Genomic DNA, 22,161 nt, shown 5'->3' with positions numbered 1-22,161 from the left:
TTTCTCACCCTCCATCTGTATTTTAAATTCCACCATATTGTGATCGCTCCTTCCGAGAGGATCCCTAATTATGAGATCATGAATCAATCCTGTCTCATTACACAGGACAAGATCTAGGACCGCTTGTTCCCTCGTAGGTTCCATTACATACTGTTCTAGGAAACTATCGCGGATACATTCTATAAACTCCTCCTCAAGGTTGCCTTGACCGACCTGGTTAAACCAATCGACATGTAGATTAAAATCCCCCATGATAACTGCTGTACCATTTCTACATGCATCAGTTATTTCTTTGTTTATTGCCTGCCCCACCATAACGTTACTATTTGGTGGCCGATAGACTACTCCTATCAGTGACTTTTTCGCCTTACTATTCCTGATTTCCACCCAAATGGATTCAACCTTATCCTCCATAGCACCAATGTCATCCCTTACTATTGCCAGGATGTCATCCTGAAATAACAGAGCAACACCACCTCCCTTATCATCCATTCTGTCCTTCCGAATAGTTTGATACCCTCGGATATTTAACTCCCAGTCATGACCATCCTTTAACCATGTGTCAGTAATGGCCACTAAATCATAGTCATTCACGATGATTTGTGCCATCAACTCATTTACTTTATTCCGAATACTACGAGCATTCAGGTAAAGCACACTTACGCTGTTTTTTTTGTACCTCTGTTTTGAATCTTAACATCTCCAGTTTTATTCCTTTTAGTATTACTGAGCCTATTCACTGAGCTCCCCTCAGTCACTGTACCTTGTACTGTCGCCCTTTTTGATTTTTGACTATGTCTTCTCTGCCTTGCACTTTTCCCCTTACTTCCTTTTGCTTCTGTCCCTGTTTTACTACCTTCCAACTTCCTGCATCGGTTCCCATCCCCCTGCCCCTATGAAATGGATTTTAATGATAGGAAATGTTGCAAATTCTATACAAATCAATCATAATATTCTCTGCACTGTAGTTACAAAGTGATTTTGAAATATATTTATATATGACATTTGTTACCAATAGGCACTGTTTTTTGTACCTTTCTAATGCAGGAAAGGAGGGACGATAGTAACATATGGTGGAATGGCAAAACAACCTATCACCGTTCCAGTGGTAAGGGAGTCTATCTGTTTAAAGTGTAAATTCACATTTTATCTCTGAAAAATGTCCATCTGGTCTCTGCAGTAACATGGTAAACAAATGTAGGAGGATTTTTGTTCTCGAGTGAAACAACAACATATCCTTTTTTTGGTAATTTAGTGTACTTGCTGCTCCACAGCACTTTGATCTCCCGCCTTCATTAAAAAAGTTATCAGATTCAAATTTGTTAAACTCAATCTGTCATTGTTTTGCCCACTCACTTAATCTGGTTCTTCCACTTTATACCTTCCTATTTTCATCTCCACAATGATTAACTTAATGTCAAGTGCAAACTTAGATATATTCCTTCGTCAAAACCGTGAATATATGTGTCAGTAAGCAAAAGCAACACGGATCAATGGGGAACACCATGGGCTGGATTCTACGTATTAGGACCCACGCCGTGTCAAAACTGTGGACTTACATGCCAGAAAAACTGCCGTCAAAGGGCCACATATTCCTAGCCCTGCAGGGGGCTAGCAGCGACCCGACGAGATCTAGCAGCTTTTGCTGCAGTTATGGGCCCCTGCACTTCCGGGTCGGAGGACGCGCATGTGCATGACGGCGGCCTCCAGCGGCCGCGCCGTACTCCATCACGGACTTGGACCGCGGAGCCGGACCCTGAAAATAGACCCCCCCCCCCAATCGGCCGCGAGCCCGACCCTGTCCGCCCGCACAAACATTTCCCGGGCCGCATTTCAGTCCCCCACTGCCCTCCAATCGGCTCGCCCCCAACCAGAGCAGCCGTGGGCTAAGTCATGGACCGGCTGGACCACATTAGATCCACGCTGTCGGGACTTCAGCCGGTCGTTGGCAGAGAATGGCGGATCGTGTCTCCAGCAATGGCCCCAGGTAGGTGCTCGGCGAGAGTATGTCGCTTTTCGGGGCCCACAGAATCGGGGAACCGGCGCCAGTCCCGATTCCGTGAGGGAAAATGGATTCTCCGCCCCCGCACTTAGCCCGATTTCGGCGTCGGGGTGCGGAGAATCCAGCCCCACGGACGTTTGGGGGGAGGGGGCAAATCGGATCGGGTCGGACTGGGTGTTGTGCGGGGGATCTGCTGGGGGCTCGTGAGTGTGTGTGTTTGAGTGCGTGTGTGTGCGTCGTGTCCCATGTGAGGCTCGGTCTGGGTGTTTAAATATTTACTCTGGAGTTAGAAGTGATTTTTTTTTCGTTGTAACTTTCAGAATAACTATCAAACAGAACCATCCAAAGTTAACATTTTAAATTGTTTCCAGGAAGTTATCTAACTTCAAGAAAAAGTACATAATTGAGCAAAGACAGGACGAAGATCTAAGGATTGGAAAGAATATAAGGAACAACGAAGGATGGTTAAAAGATTAATGACGGAAAAATTAGAGGGAAATCTAACCAGAAATATGAAAACAGATAGTGTTTCTCTAAATATTTTTAAAAGAAACAAGTTAACAAAATGAGTATTGGTCCTAGTATAGAAAGTGAGTCTGGAAAATTGATAATAGAAAGCAAGAAAATGGCAGATTAATTAAACAGGTATTTTGCATCAGTCTTCACTATAGAGGATGTAAGTAACATCCCAGAAGCAGCTATAAATCATGAAATGGAAGGGAGGGAGGAACTCAGGAAAATTACAATCAAAATTATGGGCAGCATGGTGGTTAGCACAGTTGCTTCACAGCTCCAGGGTCCCAGGTCCGATTCCCGGCTTGGGTGACTGCCTGTGAGGAGTCTGCACGTTCTCCCCGTGTGTGCGGGGTTTCCTCCGGGTACTCCAGTTTCCTCCCACAATCCAAAGATGTGCAGGTTAGGTGGATTGGCCAACCTAAATTGCCCTGAGTGTTCAAAAAGGTTGGGTGGGGTTACTGGGTTACAGGGAGGGTGGGAGTCTGGGCTTGGGTAGGGTGCTCTTTCCAAGGGTCGGTGCAGACTCGATGGGCTGAATGACCTTCTTCTGCACTGTAAATTCTATGAAAATTATTGGAGTTTCAGGCTGATAAGTGTTTGGGCCTGATGTACTTCATCTGAGGGTCTTAAAAGAAGTGTCTAGTGGCAGCACAGTAGCAGAAATGGATAGCACTGTGGCTTCACAGCACCAGGGTCCCGGGTTCGAATCCCCGCTGGGTCACTGTCTGTGCGGACTCTGTACGTTCTCCCTGTGTCTGCGTGGGTTTCCTCCGGGAGCTCCGGTTTCCTCCCACAGTCCAAAGACGTGCAGGTTAGGTGGATTGGTCTTGATCAATTTCCAGCTCTCCCCCCAGCTCCTCTTCCCTCATCCTCTTCACCTCTCTGATAGGGGCCCCTTGCCACTCCATCAACTCCTTGTATATCTCCGAAACCCTCTCCTCTCCAACGCCTGTTTTTGACATCACCTTGACCTGTAGTCCCTCAGGGGCAGGTGAGAAAAGCTTGGAACCTGCTTCCGTACAAAGTCCCACACCTGAAAGTACCAAAACCCGTTCCCACCCGGCAACTCAAACTCCTCCTCTAGTGTCTCCAAGTTCGGAAGCCCTCCTGGATGAATAGGTCCCCAAATCTCTCAATCCTTGCCCGCTGCCATCTCTTAAAGCTCCCATCCAACAACCCCCCCCCCCCCGCCCCCCGGGGCAAACCGGTGGTTGTCACAAATCGGTGACCACACTGATGCCCCCTCCAATCTCAAGTGCTGCCTCCATTGCCCCCACATACTTGGGGCTGCCACCAATATAGGGCTTGTAGAGTACCGAGCCGGCGAGAATGGCAGAAGCACCATTAGTAAAGCCTCCAAATTCATACCTTTGCAGGATGCCGCTTCCACTTGCTCCCAAACCGACCCCTCACCCACTACCCACTTCCTGACCATCGATATAATAGGAATAATTCACGGCAGGACAGTTCCAAGGCGTGGTCTGCTCCTCTTGCTCCATGTGGCAGGCTGGGGACAGTTCCTGTCCGACCGTGGATATCTAAGGAAATAAGGGAGAGTATCAAATTGAAGGGAAAAGCATGTAAAGTGGCAAAGATTGGTGGGAGACTAGAGGACTGGGAAATCTTTAGGGGGCAACAGAAAGCTACTAAAAAACCTATAAAGAATAATAAGATAGATTATGAGAGTAAACTTGCTCAGAATATAACAACAGACAGTAAAAGTTTTTACAAATATATAAAACAAAAAAGAGTGGCTAAGGTAAATATTGGTCCTTTAGAGGATGAGAAGGGAGTTTTAATAATGGGAGATGAGGAAATGGATGAGGAACTGAACAAGTTTTTTGGGTCGGTCTTCACAGTGGAAGACACAAATAACATGCCAGTAACTGATGGAAATGAGGCTATGACAGGTGACGACCTTGAGATGATTGTTATCACTAAGGAAGTAGTGATGGGCAAGCTAATGCGGCTAAAGGTAGACAAGTCTCCTGGCCCTGATGGAATGCACCCCAGAGTGCTCAAAGAGATGGCTAGGGAAATTGCAAATGCACAAGTGATAATTTACCAAAATTCATTGGACTATGGGGTGGTCCCAGCGGATTGGAAATTAGTAAACGTAACACCACTGTTTAAAAAAGGAGGTAGGCAGAAAGCGGGTAATTATAGGCTAGTTAGCTTAACTTAGGTGGTAGCGAAGATGCTTTGTTTGCGTCTTTCTGGCGCCGGGATGTCTCTAACAGTATCAACTACCTGAGTGTTAGTCCTTTGTTTCTTGGAGATGGGCCATCAATATACCAATCGACCCAAAGTATCGATTCCGTCTGGAAACTGTTTCCCAAATATACATTCAGGCTCTGTGCCTGCTTGTTTTCTAGCATTGTCCACAGTTCCCTATATTCTTTACGAGCGTCCATTTTGTATTCTGGAAGTGGCCATCCCAGATGGCTACAGGCCCACAATTGTTCACAATTTACATAGATGATTTGGAGTTGGGGACCAAGTGCGATGTGTCCAAGTTTGCAGATGACACTAAGATGAGTGGTAAAGCAAAAAGTGCAGAGGATACTGGAAATCTGCAGAGGGATTTGGATAGGTTAAGTGAATGGGCTCGGGTCTGGCAGATGGAATACAATATTGACAAATGTGAGGTTATCTATTTTGGTAGGAATAATAGCAAAAGGGATTATTATTTAAATGATAAAATATTAAAACATGCCGCTGTGCAGAGGGACCTGGGTGTTCTAGTGCATGAGTCGCAAAAACTTGGTTTACAGGTGCAACAGGTGATTAAGAAGGCAAAAGGAGTTTTGTCCTTCATTGCTCGAGGGATGGAGTTTAAGACTAGGGAGGTTATGCTACAATTGTATAAGGTGTTAGTGAGACCACACCTGGAGTATTGTGTTCAGTTTTGGTCTCCTTACCTGAGAAAGGGCGTACTGGCGCTGGAGGGTGTGCAGAGATTCACTAGATTAATCCCAGAGCTGAAGGGGTTGGATTACGAGGAGAGGTTGAGTAGACTGGGACTGTACTCGTTGGAATTTAGAAGGATGCGGGGGGGGGGGGGATCTTATAGAAACGTATAAAATTATGAAGGGAATAGATAGGATAGATGCGGGCAGGTTGTTTCCGCTGGCGGGTGAAAGCAGAACTAGGGGGCATAGCCTCAAAATAAGGGGAAGTAGATTTAGGACTGAGCTTAGGAGGAACATCTTCACCCAAAGGGTTGTGAATCTATGGAATTCCTTGCCCAGTGAAGCAGTTGAGGCTCCTTCATTAAATGTTTTTAAGATAAAGATAGATAGTTTTTTGAAAAATAAAGGGATTAAGGGTTATGGTGTTCAGGCCGGAAAGTGGAGTGAGTCCAAAAAAGATCAACCATGATCTCATTGAATGGCGGAGCAGGCTCGAGGGGCCAGATGGCCTACTCCTGCTCCTAGTTCTTATGATATGTTGGCTGCCCAGTAATAGTTATTCAAGCTCGGGAGGGCCAAGCCCCCCTCTCCGCCACCCCATTCCAGGAGTGCCTTCTTTACTCCCGGGGTTTTACCTGCCCACTCAAAACCCGATATCGCCGCATTCATTTTCCTGAAAAAAGCCTTTGGGAAAAAAACCAGAAGACATTGATAAAAGAAGAGCAGTCTCGGAAGGACCGTCATCTTCACCGCTTGGACCCTCCCCGTCAGCGGGAGCATGTCCCATCTGCGGAAGTCCCATTCGTTTGATTGACCGCTTTGCCCAGATTTAACTGATGAAGCTGCACCCAATCCTTTGCCACTTGAATCCCCAGATAGCTAAAACTCCTCTCAGCCACTTTAAAAGGTAACTCCTTAAGTCTCCTTTCCTGCCCTCATGCCTGGATAACCAACATCTCGCTTTTTCCCATATTTAACTTGTAGCCTAAAATTCGCTCAAATTCTCCTCATATCTGCATGATTTCAGCCATTCCCTCCACCGGGTCTGCGACATAGAGCAGCAAGTCGTCCGCATAGAGAGAGACACTGTGCTCCACCCCCCCCCCCCCCCCCCCCCCCCCACCGTCCCCTGCCAGGCATTCGATGATCTAAGGGCTATTGCTCAGGGCTCTATGGCCAGGGAAAACAGTAATGGGGAGAGCGGATATCCCTGCCTTGTCCCCCTACAGAGACTAAAGTATTCTGACTGGACTTGGTTGGTTCTTACATTTGCCGCCGGAACCTGATATAACAGCCGGACCCAATCCACAAATCCCTGCCCGAACCCAAACCTGCCTAAAATATCCCATCTGTACTTCCACTCCACCCGGTCGAAGGCCTTCTCTGCGTCCAAGGCTACTACCACCTCAACATCGCGGCCCTCCGCTGGTATCGTTATAACATTAAGAAGCCGTCTAATATTGGACATCAGGTGCCTGCCCGTCACAAATCCCGTCTGATCCTCCGGGACACAATCCTCTATTCAGGTGGCCAAGATCTTTGCCAGCAATTTAGCATCCACATTCAAAAGGGAAATTGACCTGTACGATCCACAGCTCTCCGGGTCCTTGTCTCGCTTCAGGAAGAGAGAGATTGATGCCTGTGATGCATTGGGGGAAGCATCCCGGCTCATTGGACTCATTAAAAGCCTTGACCAGTAGTGGCCCCAGTAGCCCAGAAAACATTTTATAAAATTCAACTGGGAATCCATCGAGTCCCGGGACCTTACCCGGTTGGATCGCCCCCAATCTGCCTATCACCTCCCCGAGCACAATTGGGCTCCCCAGGACTTCCACCAGCTCCTCATCTACCTTCAGGAACTCTAGCCTCTCCAGGAATTGATTTATACCCTCCTCCCCGACCAGGGGTTCCAACTCATATAGTCGACTATAGAATTCACGGAACACGTCGTTAACCGCCCCCGGGTCCATCACATTCCTCGTCATATCCTTTATTTTCCCTATTTCTCTCACCGCCTCCTGCTTCTTCAGCAGATGTGCCAGCATCCTGCTAGCTTCCTCCCCATATTCATATATTGCGCCTTTTACCCTCCTCAGCTGTCCCTCCGCCTTACCTGTGGAAAGGAGCCCAAATTCCATTTGGAGTCTCTGATGTTCCTTTTGGAGCTCCTCATTTGGAGACTCTGCATATCCCCTGTCCACCTGTAAGATTTCTCCTACCAACCTGTTCAGTCTTCTCCCTATGAGCCCGAATCAAAATACGTTCCCCTCTAATAACTGCCTTCTATGCCTCCCACACCACTCCAGCCGCGGTCTCTCCCGTGATGTTGTTCTTTATATACCCTCGAATGGCCTCGCTCACAGAACTCGTCGGCCGCTAACAGCCCTGCATCTAATCTCCACTGCGGGCGCTGGGACTTTCCTGTGCTTAATCACAGGTCTATCAACCCCTTCCATGCGCTCCATGAACCCCCGCAGGTCTTTCGCCATTGCTGATACCTTCCCTGCCCTCGGGCTCGACCGGTCCATTGTTGGATCTCGGACCGTGTTGAAGTCACCCCCCATAACCAACCGGTGCAATCAAGGTCCAGGATCTTTCCCAGCACCTTCCTGACAAACGCGACATCATCCCAGTTTGGGGCATATATATTTATCAACACCATTGCCATTCCCTCCAGTTTCCCGCTAACCACACCAAATCTGCCTCCCGGGTCTGCCTCTATCTTCCCTACCTCAAATGCCACCCTTTTGTTAATCAGGATGGCCATCCCCCTTGTTTTAAAGTCCAGTCCCGAATGGAATACCTGTCCGACCCATCCCTTCTTTAGTCTAACTTGGTCTCACAGCTTCAAGTGTGTCTCCTGTAGCATGGCTACATCCGCCTTTAGCTGTCTCAAGTGTGCGAACACACGGGCCCTTTTGACCGGCCCATTCATTCCACTTAACCAGTCTGGTCTGGGGGGGGGCTCTTGCCCTACTCCCCTGTCGATCAGCCATGACCTTTCCTAGGCCAGCCCTTAGCCCATGTCCCGCACCTCCGCTGGCCCGCCCCTCGGCAGCCACCACCATCTGGTCTCCATCTCCAACCTCAGCAGTCCCCTCCCATCCCCCCTCCCCCACCACCTTCACTCCCCTCCCCCCTACTCCGTCTCTCTTCAGCTCTTCCCCCACTTTGCTCCCGTGAACCAGCTCTCCCAGCTAGCCCAGCAGCTCCCGCCCCAGGTGCCTAGCATCCTACCACCTACTGGATCCTCACCCCCCCCATTCTTAATGTAAGTTCTCAAAACAATAGCAACAAACACAGAAATCAAACAAACAATCCTCCAAGGTCCGGGTGCAGAGGCCCCCCCTCGGGGATGGGACAATTGGGCGCGGCCGTTTTGGCGCGGCCGTTTGGACGCAGCCGTTTGGGCGCAGACGACAGAAATTCTTTTAGTTTTTGTGGCTAGTAACTTGTTGCAAATTGTTGCAAGTAAATTTAAAAACCTTAAATTAGTTCATTTAGTTTAGTTCATTTGGTGATTATGAGCAAGGCTCCTCAAGTACTCAAATTTTCAAATTTAAGAACACTTTCATGTATTCTTTTATCTTTATTGTAAATTAAAAACCTTAAATTAGTTCATTTAGTTAAAAACTTTAAATTAGTTCATTTCGTTAAAAACTAAAGTTAAAAAACCTTTAGTTTAGTTCATTTGGTAATTATGAGCAAGGCTCCTCAAGTACTCGATAGCATCCATGTTTTCAAATTTAAGAACAGTTTCATGTATTCTTTTATCTGCATCTCTATACTTTTTTAGTTTTTGTGGCGGTTCATGGCCGGCTAGTAGCCTTTCATAATATGCATCTCTACCTTTCTGTACTTTACGCAGGCCATCAATTAGTTTCCATATGGTGGGATGATGCATGCCAAGTTCATATTTCAATCGACGGTGGGCTGCCTCCGCATTATTGTTTGTGCGGTCTTCCCCGTTTAACGTTCTCTGATAAAAGTTCCAAATCTCAGGGCGAAATAAAGGTGTTCGTCTACCATTTCCTCGTCTGTTCAGGCGACCAACATATGTATCTTCAAACCAGTTGAGTAAATCTTGGTTCTTGCGGCAGTTGGGTCGCTAAAGCATCCAGATATTCATCGATTTTGTTCAAAGGTACAACGGCAATGGCAATAATCATTTTAGCTTTTAACGCGAAATCTGGATCAGTGGTATACAAACTACGGAACCCCATACTAGCTAGATGTTTTTGCATATTTTGAGCATAAAGAGCATAAACCGTAGGAGTAACTCCTCCTTGTTTTTTTTACCATAATTACATATATCTGAGAAAAGAGGCTGGGAGCAATACTGAATGTGCCATCTGCAAACCACATATCAGATGTCAATAAGTGCTGTAGCCAGCTCTGTCTTCCGAAGATTAATATCCGGTCGTGACCTGGTCCGCTATCACAAAGTAAAACATTTTCTTCCACTCCTGGTTGAGGGACATATATCCTGTAGCATTCTGGCACAATCAATTGTTGTAAATCACTTGGATTGGTGGGGGAGTTCAATACATAATTACGCTTTCTGCTTATCATTCTCCTCAAAGCAGATATATTAGGAATGGCTGGTAGACTAGCTTGGGATATGTCTGTCAAACATTCATTAACAACTACAGTCGGTGCCTCAAGGGTTTCCTGTGCTCTCTTTTTTATTTTAGTTTTCACGAGTGCAACCTCTACTTGTGCAGCAGAAGCATCATGCGAATGGCTGTTCAGCTGCCTCACCACGTTTGCATCTTTAGTATGGAGACGTGCTTTGCACCGGTTTTTTTGCTCACAACGCCAAAATTTCACTTCGCTGTCACCTTTGCTTGTTTTGTCAAAGACGTAAAGGAATCCGTTTTGAACAAATTTTTCTATACCACGTTTCGTTGATACTGCCTCAGCCATCATATGGGTATGCGAATTGGTTTAGTTAAAAAATATATTAAAAGATGGTGATAGAATGCACCAGCACCCAACTCAACGCACCCGCACCAGCAGCCAACTCACCTAATTCACAAATAAAGAAATGTTATTTTGGCGCCAAATCGTCCGGCGCAAAACAGCCGGCGCCAAAACGGCTGGCGCCAAAACGGCCGCGCCACAACGGCCGCGCCCAAATGGCTGCGCCAAAACGTACCTAACCCCCCCCCCCCCCTCCTCCCTTTACAACACCTTATCGGTTCCATCACCTTCAAATAGAGCCAAAAACAATAGAAGAAAAATCAAACAGGGTGAGAAAAAAAATTTTACATGGAAAACCTCAAGCATCTTTTCTTTTCTTTCCCCCCCCCGAGAACATCGCAACTTTAAAACTTTTTTTACTATACCTTGGTGCATACAGCAACGGATCAAAATCAAACCAGTCCGAGAGATCCTTCTGTTCCCAAACACCGCAACTGAAGTTACAGTGAAAGGTTGAGATTTAAAAAAAAATATAAAGCAACACAAAACTTTTAACTCAGACCACTACAGTCTAGATTTTAAAGTCGTTATGCCTCTACCAGATTGTTGTCCTTCATAAAGACCGCCACTTCTTCCGGCGAGCCACAATATAGTTCCCGGTTCTCGTAGGTCACCCAAAGACGGGCCAGGTAGAGCAGTACAAATTTTATTCCCTTTGCATCCAGGGCCGCCTTAACCTTATTAAAACTCACCGTCCTTTTTGCGAGTTCTGCTCCCAAGTCTTGATACACCCGGATCTCAGAATCTTCCCACATGAACCGTTTTGTCTGCCTGGCCCAGCTCATAATGAGTTCCTTGTCCAGGAACCGATGCAGCCTCACCACTATCACCCTTGGGGGTTCACGCCCCTTGGGCTTACGCATGAGCATCCTGTGAGCCCGGTCCACCTCTAACGGCCTGTCGAACGCATCTTCCCCGAGCATCTTTTTCAGCATCTTCCCCACATACGCACCGGCATCCGATCCATCCTTTCCCTCTGGCAGACCTACGATGTGGATATTCTGCTGTACGAATGATTCTCCAGGTCCTCCACATTCTCCAGCTGCCATTTCTGCCAATCCTATAGGATATTAATTTCCATTGCCATCGCAGTGGACTGCTCCTCTTGTTCTGCCGCCAGCTCCTGCAACTTTTGGATCACCTATCCCTGTGTCGTCACTTTCTCCTCCACCCGGTCGACTACGTTCTTAATCGAGGCCACCGCCCGGGTCAAGTCCTCCGCACACTCCTTACAATGTCGGGCGAACTTCTCATCCAAGTATTTAACCCACTGATCCATTGTCCATTGAGCTGCCGTGGTCGAACTTTGCTTCTCTGCCATTGCATCCACCAAACTCTGAACTTCACTCCCAACCAACTTTTGATTTCTTCTTTTACGATTGTTTCTTGGGCGCAGTTCCATAAACTAGGGGTCATCTTCTTCTCCTCTCGCTTTTATCCAACTATGTTGAAAAATTCCCATGGAAATCCAACTTAAAAGCTGTTAAAAGACCACTAAGAGCAGGAACTGTTAAATGAGCGACTGTTCACTCCATGGTCGTCTCCGGAGGTCCACATCGAAGATAATCGAGGATATGGTATGGGAGTAACATGTTGGCATGGATAGAAGTTTGGTTGGCTAACAGTAAGTGCAAGGTAGCCATGAATGGGCCTTTTTCAGGTTGGCATGATGTAATAAATGGTGTGCCACAGGGATCACTTGCTGGAACCTGAATTGTTTACAATTTCTAGAAATGATTTGGGTGAAGGGATGGATGTGATGGTTGCCAAATTTGCTGATGACACAAAGGTAATAAGTTGTGAAGAGACAACTTACGAACAGTTACAGATGGCCTTGCATCCATTGAAGTTTGGAAGAGTAAGAGGCAACTTAATCAAAACTTTTAAGTTACTGAGGGGTATTGACAGGGTGGATGTGGAGAAGATGTTTCATCTTGTGGAAGAATCTAGAATGCGAAGTCTCCGTTTAAAAATAAGGGGACACCCATTTTAAATAGGGTTGAGGCAAAATTCTCTTCTCTGAGGGTCGTGAGTATTTGGAACTTTCTTCCTGAAAAACAGAGTCTTTGAATATTTTTATGGCAGAGGTGGATAGATTCTTGGTGAGCATGGGTGTGATATGTTATCCGGGGTAGGCAGGATGCAGATTTGAGGTTATCATCAGACTAGCCAACATCTTATTGTATGGTGGAGCAGGCTCGAGGAGCCAAATGGCGTACTTCTGCTCCTTACTTGTCTGTCACACTATGCAAATTAGAGAATGTTCCCTTGGTTCCCTCTTTTGTTTTGCTTCTCTCCCTTACAAGACCTTGCAATGACAGGAAAATATATCTGAACCTACATTTCCATTATGCAAGTGTTGTGTCATTTATTTTTACTAAATTATCAGTCTATTTAGTAGCTTCAGTTCTTCAGTGTTGTTTCTCCAACCTGTAGTGCAGGAGACTCCTTTATGCCGACATTTTACTTCTTTGCTTCCTAAATTGGCAATAAATTTTGCTATTTCATTATTAATAATACAGAATTAAGATCTCGAAAAATAAGGGCAATGTATTACTTCAAAATGGCGTCTCAATTATATATATGCACCGGTTCCAAAAAACCCTGCTCTCGAATCTTGTTTCACCCGAAGACTACATTTGGTCTTAATTCCATGTGAAACATCGCACAGCTATTTAAAATATAATTCCCCATTTTTTCCCCAAAGGTGTTGACCTTTGCTGTGGTTGGATTTGTTTATTGTCACGTGTACCGAGGTACAGTGAAAAGTATTTTTCTGCGAGTAGCTCAAACAGATCATTTAATACATGAATTTCCTGCCCAATGGAAGAAGTTGGAAGAGTGAGTAAGCCGGGTGGGAGTGGTTTCCCCAGGCAGCGGGAGGCAGGTTCGTGTGATGGACTGTGCTGTGTTCATGAGGTCTTGGACCAAGCAGTTGCCATACCAGGCTGTGATGTTCAGGACTGGCAAAGCCAAATGATTCGGAGGCTTCTGGAGTTCACTCCAACTGCTCCTCCATCCCATGGAGTATCCCAGGGACTTACAGGCACCCCCAGGGAAGAGGAAGCACTGATTGTGAACCCAAGGCCTGCCACCAAGTAGACTAAACTGCCTCACCTAATTTCCGTCCCCTCTTCTGACACCGGCACATCTCAATGGCAGCGGGCAGAACAGGGTGGCACAGCGATGCCAGTGACACCAGAAAATCAGCCGGGGCCCTCTGACTCCAGCCCTCCAGAGGACATCTGCCAAGGGTGTCAAAGACCGCAGGACACAAAAGCAGCAGGCTACATCCACCTCTGATGTGCATCCTGGGGACACACCTAGATGGAGCACCAGACCACAGGAGATTAAGAAGAGTGAGGAGCACTGAGTAGGCACTGGTGATGTCACCATCTGTAGCTAGGGGGAATGGAAATTTGTCACAGTAAAGTATTCACTATCAAAACATGTCACACCTTGTACATGGTGAAGCCTCAGTCACGTTAATCTTCACTTCGAGTCTGCCCTCACAGTGGTCCACAGTGAGGAGGAGGGGGCAGGAATGGGTTGGGGGGGGGGATGAGTCCGCGCAGGGGAGAATACGGAGATCTGCAATGGCGTGGTGGGGAAGGGAAATGGGGGGGGTGGTTGAGCAAAAGGACACAGCCGAGCCCCTAGGAGAATCTGGAGACGATGAGCCACTCTCCCCCACCCCCGTCCTCCTCGGATGTGCGGTCTCTCACCACAGCCTGTCTTCCATCTTCTGGCTCCTCCTCAGGCTCATCCTCCTGGTCCGCCTTGTCCTCAGAAGAGGCTGCATGTCCCTGCTCCAGCATGTGGCCCTGCTGCTGTACCAGATTATGGAAGGGGGTGGGGTGCGGCGATGTACTGCAAGACATCGCTGGAGTGGTCCAGGCATTGCAATCGCATTTTCATCATCCGATACACCACTCAATGAAACGGGTGGAAATGTGGGCCTCATTGTATCGGATCTCCGCTTCAGTCTCAGGCCTCCACGCCAGCATCATCAGCCATGTCCTCAGCTGGTATCCCTTGTCCCCTCCGAGCCAACCTGTTATCCGGGGGTGGTCCTCGAAGACACCGGGGATCTCCAAGTGCCCTAGGATGTAGCTGTCATCACGTCACCTCCCGGATGCACCTGTGGGCGGAAGATTGGGAAGTGCCACACAGGTCCCAGCTCGAGTCCTGGAATGACCCAGTGGTAGAGATGTTTAGGACTGCAATGACTTTCACGGCCACAGGGAGTAGGTCCTCCTCCTCCACGGGGTGCCATGTGTCACACTGTCTCTGTGCTGAGACGCAATCTTCTGCAGCATATGCTGTCCGTCAGCTCATGGAATGACCAGTGACATCCGTGCACCTTCTCGGTCCCTCCTCAGCCTTACGGACGACCAGGTCTTCAGGGTGTGCTGTGGCCGCCTCCAATTTTCTTTGTTCTTTAAAATAGGAGACAGGTTTAGATAAAGGATCTGGATCGGCGCAGGCTGGGAGGGCCGAAGGGCCTGTTCCTGTGCTGTAATTTTCTTTGTTCTTTAATTGGGGTGCTGCCTCCAGACTCTGGTGACTTGCTGCCATCTACGTCATCTGCCTGCCTCGGCTGCCATAAGCACGGCAATGGCAGCCTCCGTGGGATCCACACCAGCAAACTTTGTTTTATCTAGGAAGGAATTGGAGGGAGAGAGAGACTGACAATCAGTCAAGGCTTCCACCGCAGGACTTTCAAATCCCCCAAGCCTCCCCCATTATTACCATGACTGTCCCGCCTTCTCTGAGTTTTTTATTTGTTCATGGGATGTGGGCGTCGCAGCATTTATTGTCCACCACTAATTGCCCTTTGTGGAAAGCCAAGAGTCATCCACATTGCTGTAGGCCTGGAGTCACATATAGACCAGACCAGGTAAGGATGGCAGATACTTTTCCAAAACTCCCTTGATTTGGGAAGATGCCATCCGATTGCAAGTTAGCAAATGTAACAATAATAGTAATCTTTATTGTGACAAGTAGGCTTACACTGCAATGAAGTTACAGTGAAAATTCCCTGATCGCCACACTCCAGTGCCTGTTCGGGTACACAGAGGGAGAATTCGTAATGTCCAAATTAACTAACAGCGCATCTTTCGCGACCTGTGGGAGGAAACCGGAGCACCCGGAGGAAACCCACGCAGACACGGGAGTATGTGCAGACTTCGCACAGACAGTGACCCAAGCCGGAATCGAACCTGGGACCCCGATGCTTTGAAGCAACAGTGCTAGCCACTGTGCTACCATGGTACCCCTAAAAATTTGCACATCATTAGCGGGCCTGAAACTGTATTCTCCAGGGCCTCTGCCTCTGATGGGCCAAGTTCTGACAGCGCGGTTCACTTGTGGTTTCAAACATCGTGAACCTGCTGTGGTAGCTGCTGAGAGAGCGGGAGAAGAGGAGAGGCGTGACTGCGGGCTGCCAGCCCGGACACTAGCCGGACTGGCTGGGGTGGGGGTAGGGGGGGGGGGGGGAACAGGGCGAGCGGCCGGGGTGACCCCCCCCCCCCCCACCCACGGGACTGGGGCGGTGCCCAGGCACTGACCGCCATTATGGTGGCCATCTTATTGCGCACCCACTGACCACCCACCGGCCCCTGGTTCAACACAGTGACATAGGCCGTACTGGCTGCCACCCACCGGCGGAACACCCAGGGCCACACCCACAGCAGCCGCCAGCAAGTGCGGTGCCAGCCAACGGTACCTGTGGCATCAGGAACGGGCGCTAGGGCTGGAGGCTCCCACGGTGCTGGCTACCGACGGGTCAGGGTTTAGGATGTGGTGGGGGGGTGGTTACATGTGGGGCTCCGCTGAGCCTGCATTGACAACCAGGGCCACCGTGTAGCCCATCAACCTTGGGCACGGGAGTATGTACCATGCTAACATGCTGGGCTTTCACCTCCTGCAGACAATGGCTTTTGGTGTTCGACCAGCAAAGGTGGCCGCCCTGGTGGTCGCCGCAGCTCTGCGGGATGTCCTGTGGCCGTATGAGCGGAGCCGCTCGAAGAGGAGGGGAAAGCGGCAGCAGTGGAATAGGCAGCAGCGGAGCAGGCTGTAGAGGGGCAGGTGGAAGCCGCACAGGCTGGAGGGGCAGCTGCCCAACAGGCAAGAGGAGGAGATGCCAAGTAGACGCTGCATGAGGCCTCGTGTGTACAGGCAGCGCCTGACATTTGAGGACCTGCCGGACTAGGCTTGACGTCAAAGACTCGGGCTGAACAGGGAGACAGTGCAACACATCTGCCATATGATGGCGCTCCTTGCACCGTGGGGGTATGGGGGGGCTCCTGCTCCTGGTGACCGTCAAGGTGACGGTCTTCCTGAACCTCTACGCCACAGGGACCTTCCAGGCGCTGTGAGGACCTGTCCAGGATCTCTCAGACCTCGGTGCACATGTGCAGCCGTGCTGTCACGGGGCCCTATATGCCTAGGCGGATCAATACATTAATTTTGATGTGGACTGTGCCCACCAGGATGCCCGGGCAGCGGGGTTCGCCGCCATCACCGGGATGCCCTGGGTCCAGGGGGCGATAGCCGGGGTGCATGTTTCCCTATGGGCACCTGCGGATAACAGGCCGCTCTACACAAACCGAAAGGGGTACCACTCAATGAACGTCCAGCTGGTCTGATCATCAGCTGCGCATCGTACACCTTTGTGCCCAATACCCGGACTGTGTGCATGATTCCCACATCCTTGCATGCTCAACGATCTCTGACATATTCGAGGGGCTGAGGGGTTGGCTCCTGGGTGACAAGGGTTACCCGTTGCGGCCGTGGCTGATGACAACTTTCCAGTGGCCACAGACTGATGCAGAGACCCGCTACAACAACAGCCAAACAGTGACCAGAAGTGTGATCGAGCAGTGCTTTGGCGTCCTGAAACTGCGGTTCAGGCGCCTGGACCACTCTGGAGGGGTCTTCCAGTAAGAGTTTGAGAGGGTCGCCCGCATCATGATGGCCTGCTGCATCCTCCACAACATCGCACAGTGGAGGGGGGGCGATGTGCTGGAGGAGGAGGAGGATGAGGTGGAAGGGCAAGTCTCGGCTGACGAGTAGGATGTGGGGGGAGGGGGAGGATGAGCAGGACATGGGGCTTGGGCAGGCACAGGAGGCTGCACGACGTGTGCACCAGGGCCAATGTGCACGGAACGCTTTGGTTGCCTCCAGATTCACTGACTAGGAGCAGGGAAGCGGAGGTGGGGGAGTGGTCTGGCCAGGGGCACGGTCACCACATCCCAAACCCACGTCCCCTCACTTCCCACCCCGCCATCCCCCACTTGCACCCCTTCCATTATACATACCTGCAGTGCTACGAGGTGGGTGCCTAGGGTTGGCAGGAACAGCAGGTCAGGTTCGTGGGATGGAGGATAATGACAACCCCTGCTGCAATGAGCTCTGGTGCTACGCATCGTATGACAACGTCTGACTCATGCCCACGATTGCACAGTCCAACTGGGTGATCCCTGCATGCGGACTGGGCGTTCCATCTCAAGGTCACACCGAATCCCTGGCGTAGCTACATAGAAGATAGGAGCAGAAGGAGGCCTTTTGGCCCTTCGAGCCTGCTCCATTTATCATGATCATGGCTGATCATCCAACTCAATAGCCTAATCCTGCCTTCTCCCCATAGCCTTTGATCCCATTATCCCCAAGTGCTGTATCCAGCTGCCTCTTGAATATATTCAGTGTTTTAGCATCAACTACTTCCTGTGGTAATGAATTCGACAGGCTCACCACTCTTTGGGTGAAGAAATATCTCCTCATCACTGTCCGAAATGGTTTACCCTGAATCCTCAGACAGTGACCCCACGGTTCTGGACACACCCATCATTGGGAACATCTTCCCTGTATCTACCCTGTCTAGTCCTGTTAGAATTTTATAAGTCTCGATGAAATACCCCCTCATTCTTCTGAACTTCAGCGAGAACAATCCCAACCTAGTCAATCTCTCCTCATTTGACAGTCCCGCCATCCCTGGAATCAGTCTGGTAAACCTTTGCTGCACTACCTCGAGAGTAAGAACATCCTTCCTCAGAAGGGCAGCACGGTATCATAGTGGTTAGCACAATTGCTTCACAGCTCCAGGGTCCCAGGTTCGATTCCGGCTTGGGTCACTGTCTGTGCGGAGTCTGCACATCCTCCCCGTGTGTGCGTGGGTTTCCTCCGGGTGCTCCGGTTTCCTCCCACAGTCCAAAGATGTGCAGGTCAGGTGGATTGACCATGCTAATTTGCCTTTAGTGTCCAAAATTGCCCTTAGTGTTGGGTGGGGTTACTGGGTTATGGGATAGAGTGGAGGTGTTGACCTTGGATACGGTGCTCTTTCCAAGAGCTGCTGCAGACTCGATGGGCCAAATGGCCTCCTTCTGCACTGTAAATTCTATAAATTCTATGAAAAAAAAGGTGACCAAAACTGCACACAATATTCTAGGTGTGGCCTCACCAAGGCACTATACAATTGCAGCAACACATCCGTTTCTGTACTCGAAACCTCTCGCAATGAAGGCCAACATAACATTAGCCTTCTTTACCGCCGGCTGCACCTGCATGCTTACCTTCAGCGATTGGTGCACAAGGACACCCAGGTCCCGCTGCACTCTCCCAATTTACAACCATTCAGGCAGTAATTTGCCGTCCTGTTTTTGCTTCCAAAGTGAATAACTTCACATTTATCCAAATTGTACTGCATCTGCCATTGACTTGCCCACTTGCCCAACCTCTCCAGATCTTGCTGTAGGATCTCTACATCCTCATCACAGTTCACCTTCCCACCCAACTTGGTATCATCTGCAAACTTTGAGCTGTTACATTTTGTTTCCTCATCCAAATCATTAATATGTATTGTGAATAGCTGGGGTCCCAGCACTGATCCCTGTGGCACCCCACTAGATCCTGCCTGCCAATTTGAAAGGACTCATTAATTCCTATTCTTTGTTTCCTCTCTGCCAACCAGTTTTCTATCCATCTCAATACACTTCCCCCAATCCCATACGCTTTAATTTTGCACAATAATCTCTTATGCAGGACTTTGTCAAACGCCTTCTGAAAGTCCAAATATACCACATCGACTGGCACTCCCCTCCTGGTCAGTGAACCTGGCGACCAGAGAGTCCCGTGTACATTGGTCCGGGGTGGGGATGATGGTGGTGGGGACAGTTGGGGGGAGGAAGGAGGGGGGGGGGAGCATTGTCTACCCACTGTGCCTGCAAAACACAGAATGCCCCAGGCCCTGGACATGCTGCTCCATAGCCCGAAAGCGGCGTCCCCATGGGCTCCACCGTGGACGCCACTGGTGCGGTGTTGGCCTGGGTGTCACGCATGACCAGCACCACCTCCTGTTCCATGTGGTTGGACTCCTCCACCTGCGTACACAGGTGCTGGATTATCGCGGACATCCCCTCCTGTGGTCCCTGGTTCTCTGACTGCATCTGCACTGTGGTTGGGACTGGATGTTTCAGAATTCCTGGACTCGTCTGGACGACAGCTACTTCCTGGGGCCGGCCTGCCCTCTGACCATCTGGCCCCTTGGGTAAACCTACCTCCACCTGCTGTCCTGGATGAGCTGTGTGGTGCGTACCAGATGGTGTCCCAGGAACCTCTTCACTAAACTGCCCAACCGAGGTGAGAGTCTCTGGGATGGTGGAGGATGTTGGAGACAGCTGTGACGGAAAGTCAGTGTCATCCAGAGCTCTGAGGTGTCCTGTGTCTCGGGCAGAGGGCTTGCTGCCCCCATCAGTGCTCGGTTGTCTGGGGGAACACTGGTCTGGCACTGGCTGGGGGCGGGGGATACCAGATGGACCTGCCCCATCTCCGGCAGTCCTGCAAGACACAAGACAACCTGTATAATTAGACAGCGGGATGGAGGGAGGGGAGAAGGGGGAGGGGGATGTGAGGGTGGGGGTGAAGGTGGGGCGGGGAATGTGGGGGTGAGGGGAGGGTCTTGACACATGTGTCATGGGGAACCGTAACTCAGCAGGCTCTCGCGTCCTCGCCCGTGACCGCACTCCACCCGGCAACCTCCCTTTCCTCTTGGCCGCTGTCCACCTTTTTCGGGCTCGGTGAAGGGCCGCAGGTCTGGTGTGTGAGCATTTCCAAGGTCTGAGTCTTGACCCAGCTTTTACGTGGGGTTCTTCCCTCATAGTTATGGTGTAGCTTAATACACAGCTCAGCAGATTCGCATCAACCTGGTTAAGAAGGCTTTATTATTCCAAGCTTGGTTTCATGTACATGGAGAGAGATCTGGATAAATGCCATGATCAATCTGGCTAGCACTGATAAAAACACACTAATTATAGGATTTTCCAAAAATCAATAGCCCACCCCAGTTGGACTTGATCCAATCCTTGGAGCTGCCACTTCTATATTATCCAGTAGAATTTAGCAAAATGATGACTTGTGATCAGCTCATGATTTAACCCCATCCTGTCACTTGTTGTTTACCAGGATCTTGTGTCTATTCTAAAGTTGTTTTTCTGACATTCGCATCCTACTTATCGTAGTCAGTTCCTGTCCACCTCATTGTTCATCCAGGGGCAGGATGCCAAAACTGGTTTACTCTTCACACCATGGATTGTTTGAGATGGGATATTAGGGGCTGTTTACTGAGTTTACTGTGTTATTTGCTGACCACACAATCCCGTTTGTCTCAAAAACATGGACAGGTTAGCTAGCTTATTTCCCATCATGCATTGTGGCCACTGCTTCCAGCTAGAGTTCAAATGATTATCACTGCTATGTCCTAAAATACAGGTTTAATGGTTAATAATGATTACTTTCCATGATTAATCTCAATCCTTAATAAACTAACTTTTGTAGAACTATTCTAGTGCTATCCCAGCTATTCAGTTTTAAGAGGTCTCATCTCTGGACACCCCCTCCATTGTGGTCCCCCTCCCACTCCCGGCGGTTGTGCACGGCCTTTTCCTGGGGGAGGGGGGTGGAAACACATACAACAAAACTTTTAGATGGCCTGACCCCAGGGGGTGGGTAGCTGGTAACCTCAGTGGCCAGGGCACTCGGCCATGGCGGCTGGCATGTGGGACAGGGTGGGGGTTTGGCCATCCCCTGTGAGCAGGGGCCCGGGTTACGGGTGTGTGTGGAGGGGCGGTTAGTGTCAGGAGCACGGTGCTGCCAACTCACCCTGGCCGCCCTCAGGTGTATGTGCAGTTTCGTCCGGCACTGAATGCCAGTCCAGACGATGTTGCCCATGGCGTTGACTGCTTCTGCCACCTGCGCCTGGCTGCCTTCCTCACGGGCCAGGGTATCGGGTCACCCACCTCTCCTCCACCGCGTCCAGGAGAGTCTCCTGCTCAGCGTCCCTGAACCGTGGCGCTGCTCTCTTTCCAGCCATCTTGTTGGCTGGAGTGGTCTGTGTGGTGGAAGGATCGTTTTTGTGCGGCTGCGCTTGTCAGCCTCATGAATGTCGATCACGGACCCGACAAATCCGGCACTGTGTTTAGTGGAATTGATTGTGTTCCACATAGCGCCGGTGCTAGCCCATTAATAGTAGCAGTATCAGTGCAGATGTGGCGCCGATTCTTCTGTCGTAAAAGTTCACACATGCTCCGCTGGCGCCAACACGGAGAATCCAGCCCCAGGAGTGTGAAGTGCTCTCACAACTAACAAGGCTAAATCCTCATTTGATACAGCCTTAAGCTGTGAAGCTAGAGGCTGTTAACAGTCAAAGGGGGTGAAATTGACTTTCATGAGAGAAGGTTCAGCATAGCTCTG

General features: G+C 49.6%; 1 protein-coding gene across 9 annotated transcripts in view; it reads left to right on the top strand.

The window, feature by feature from the left end:
* mecr (mitochondrial trans-2-enoyl-CoA reductase) overlaps positions 1-22,161 on the top strand; it is a 361,687-nt gene that overhangs the window by 206,320 nt on the left and 133,206 nt on the right. For all 9 annotated transcript variants that reach the window (XR_005460537.1, XM_038796363.1, XM_038796367.1 and 6 more), the window contains one exon: positions 1,048-1,108. Coding sequence is in view for 8 of the 9 variants with exons in the window: in XM_038796363.1 (XP_038652291.1) it covers positions 1,048-1,108 (61 nt within the window). In the remaining variant the exon portion in view is untranslated. The remainder of the gene's footprint in view (positions 1-1,047; positions 1,109-22,161) is intronic.

Source organism: Scyliorhinus canicula, chromosome 1 (genome assembly GCF_902713615.1).
Source record: "Scyliorhinus canicula chromosome 1, sScyCan1.1, whole genome shotgun sequence".
Taxonomy (NCBI): domain Eukaryota; kingdom Metazoa; phylum Chordata; class Chondrichthyes; order Carcharhiniformes; family Scyliorhinidae; genus Scyliorhinus; species Scyliorhinus canicula.
The sequence above is the reverse complement of the archived record's forward strand: the minus strand, read 5'-3'. Positions and strand labels throughout refer to the sequence as shown.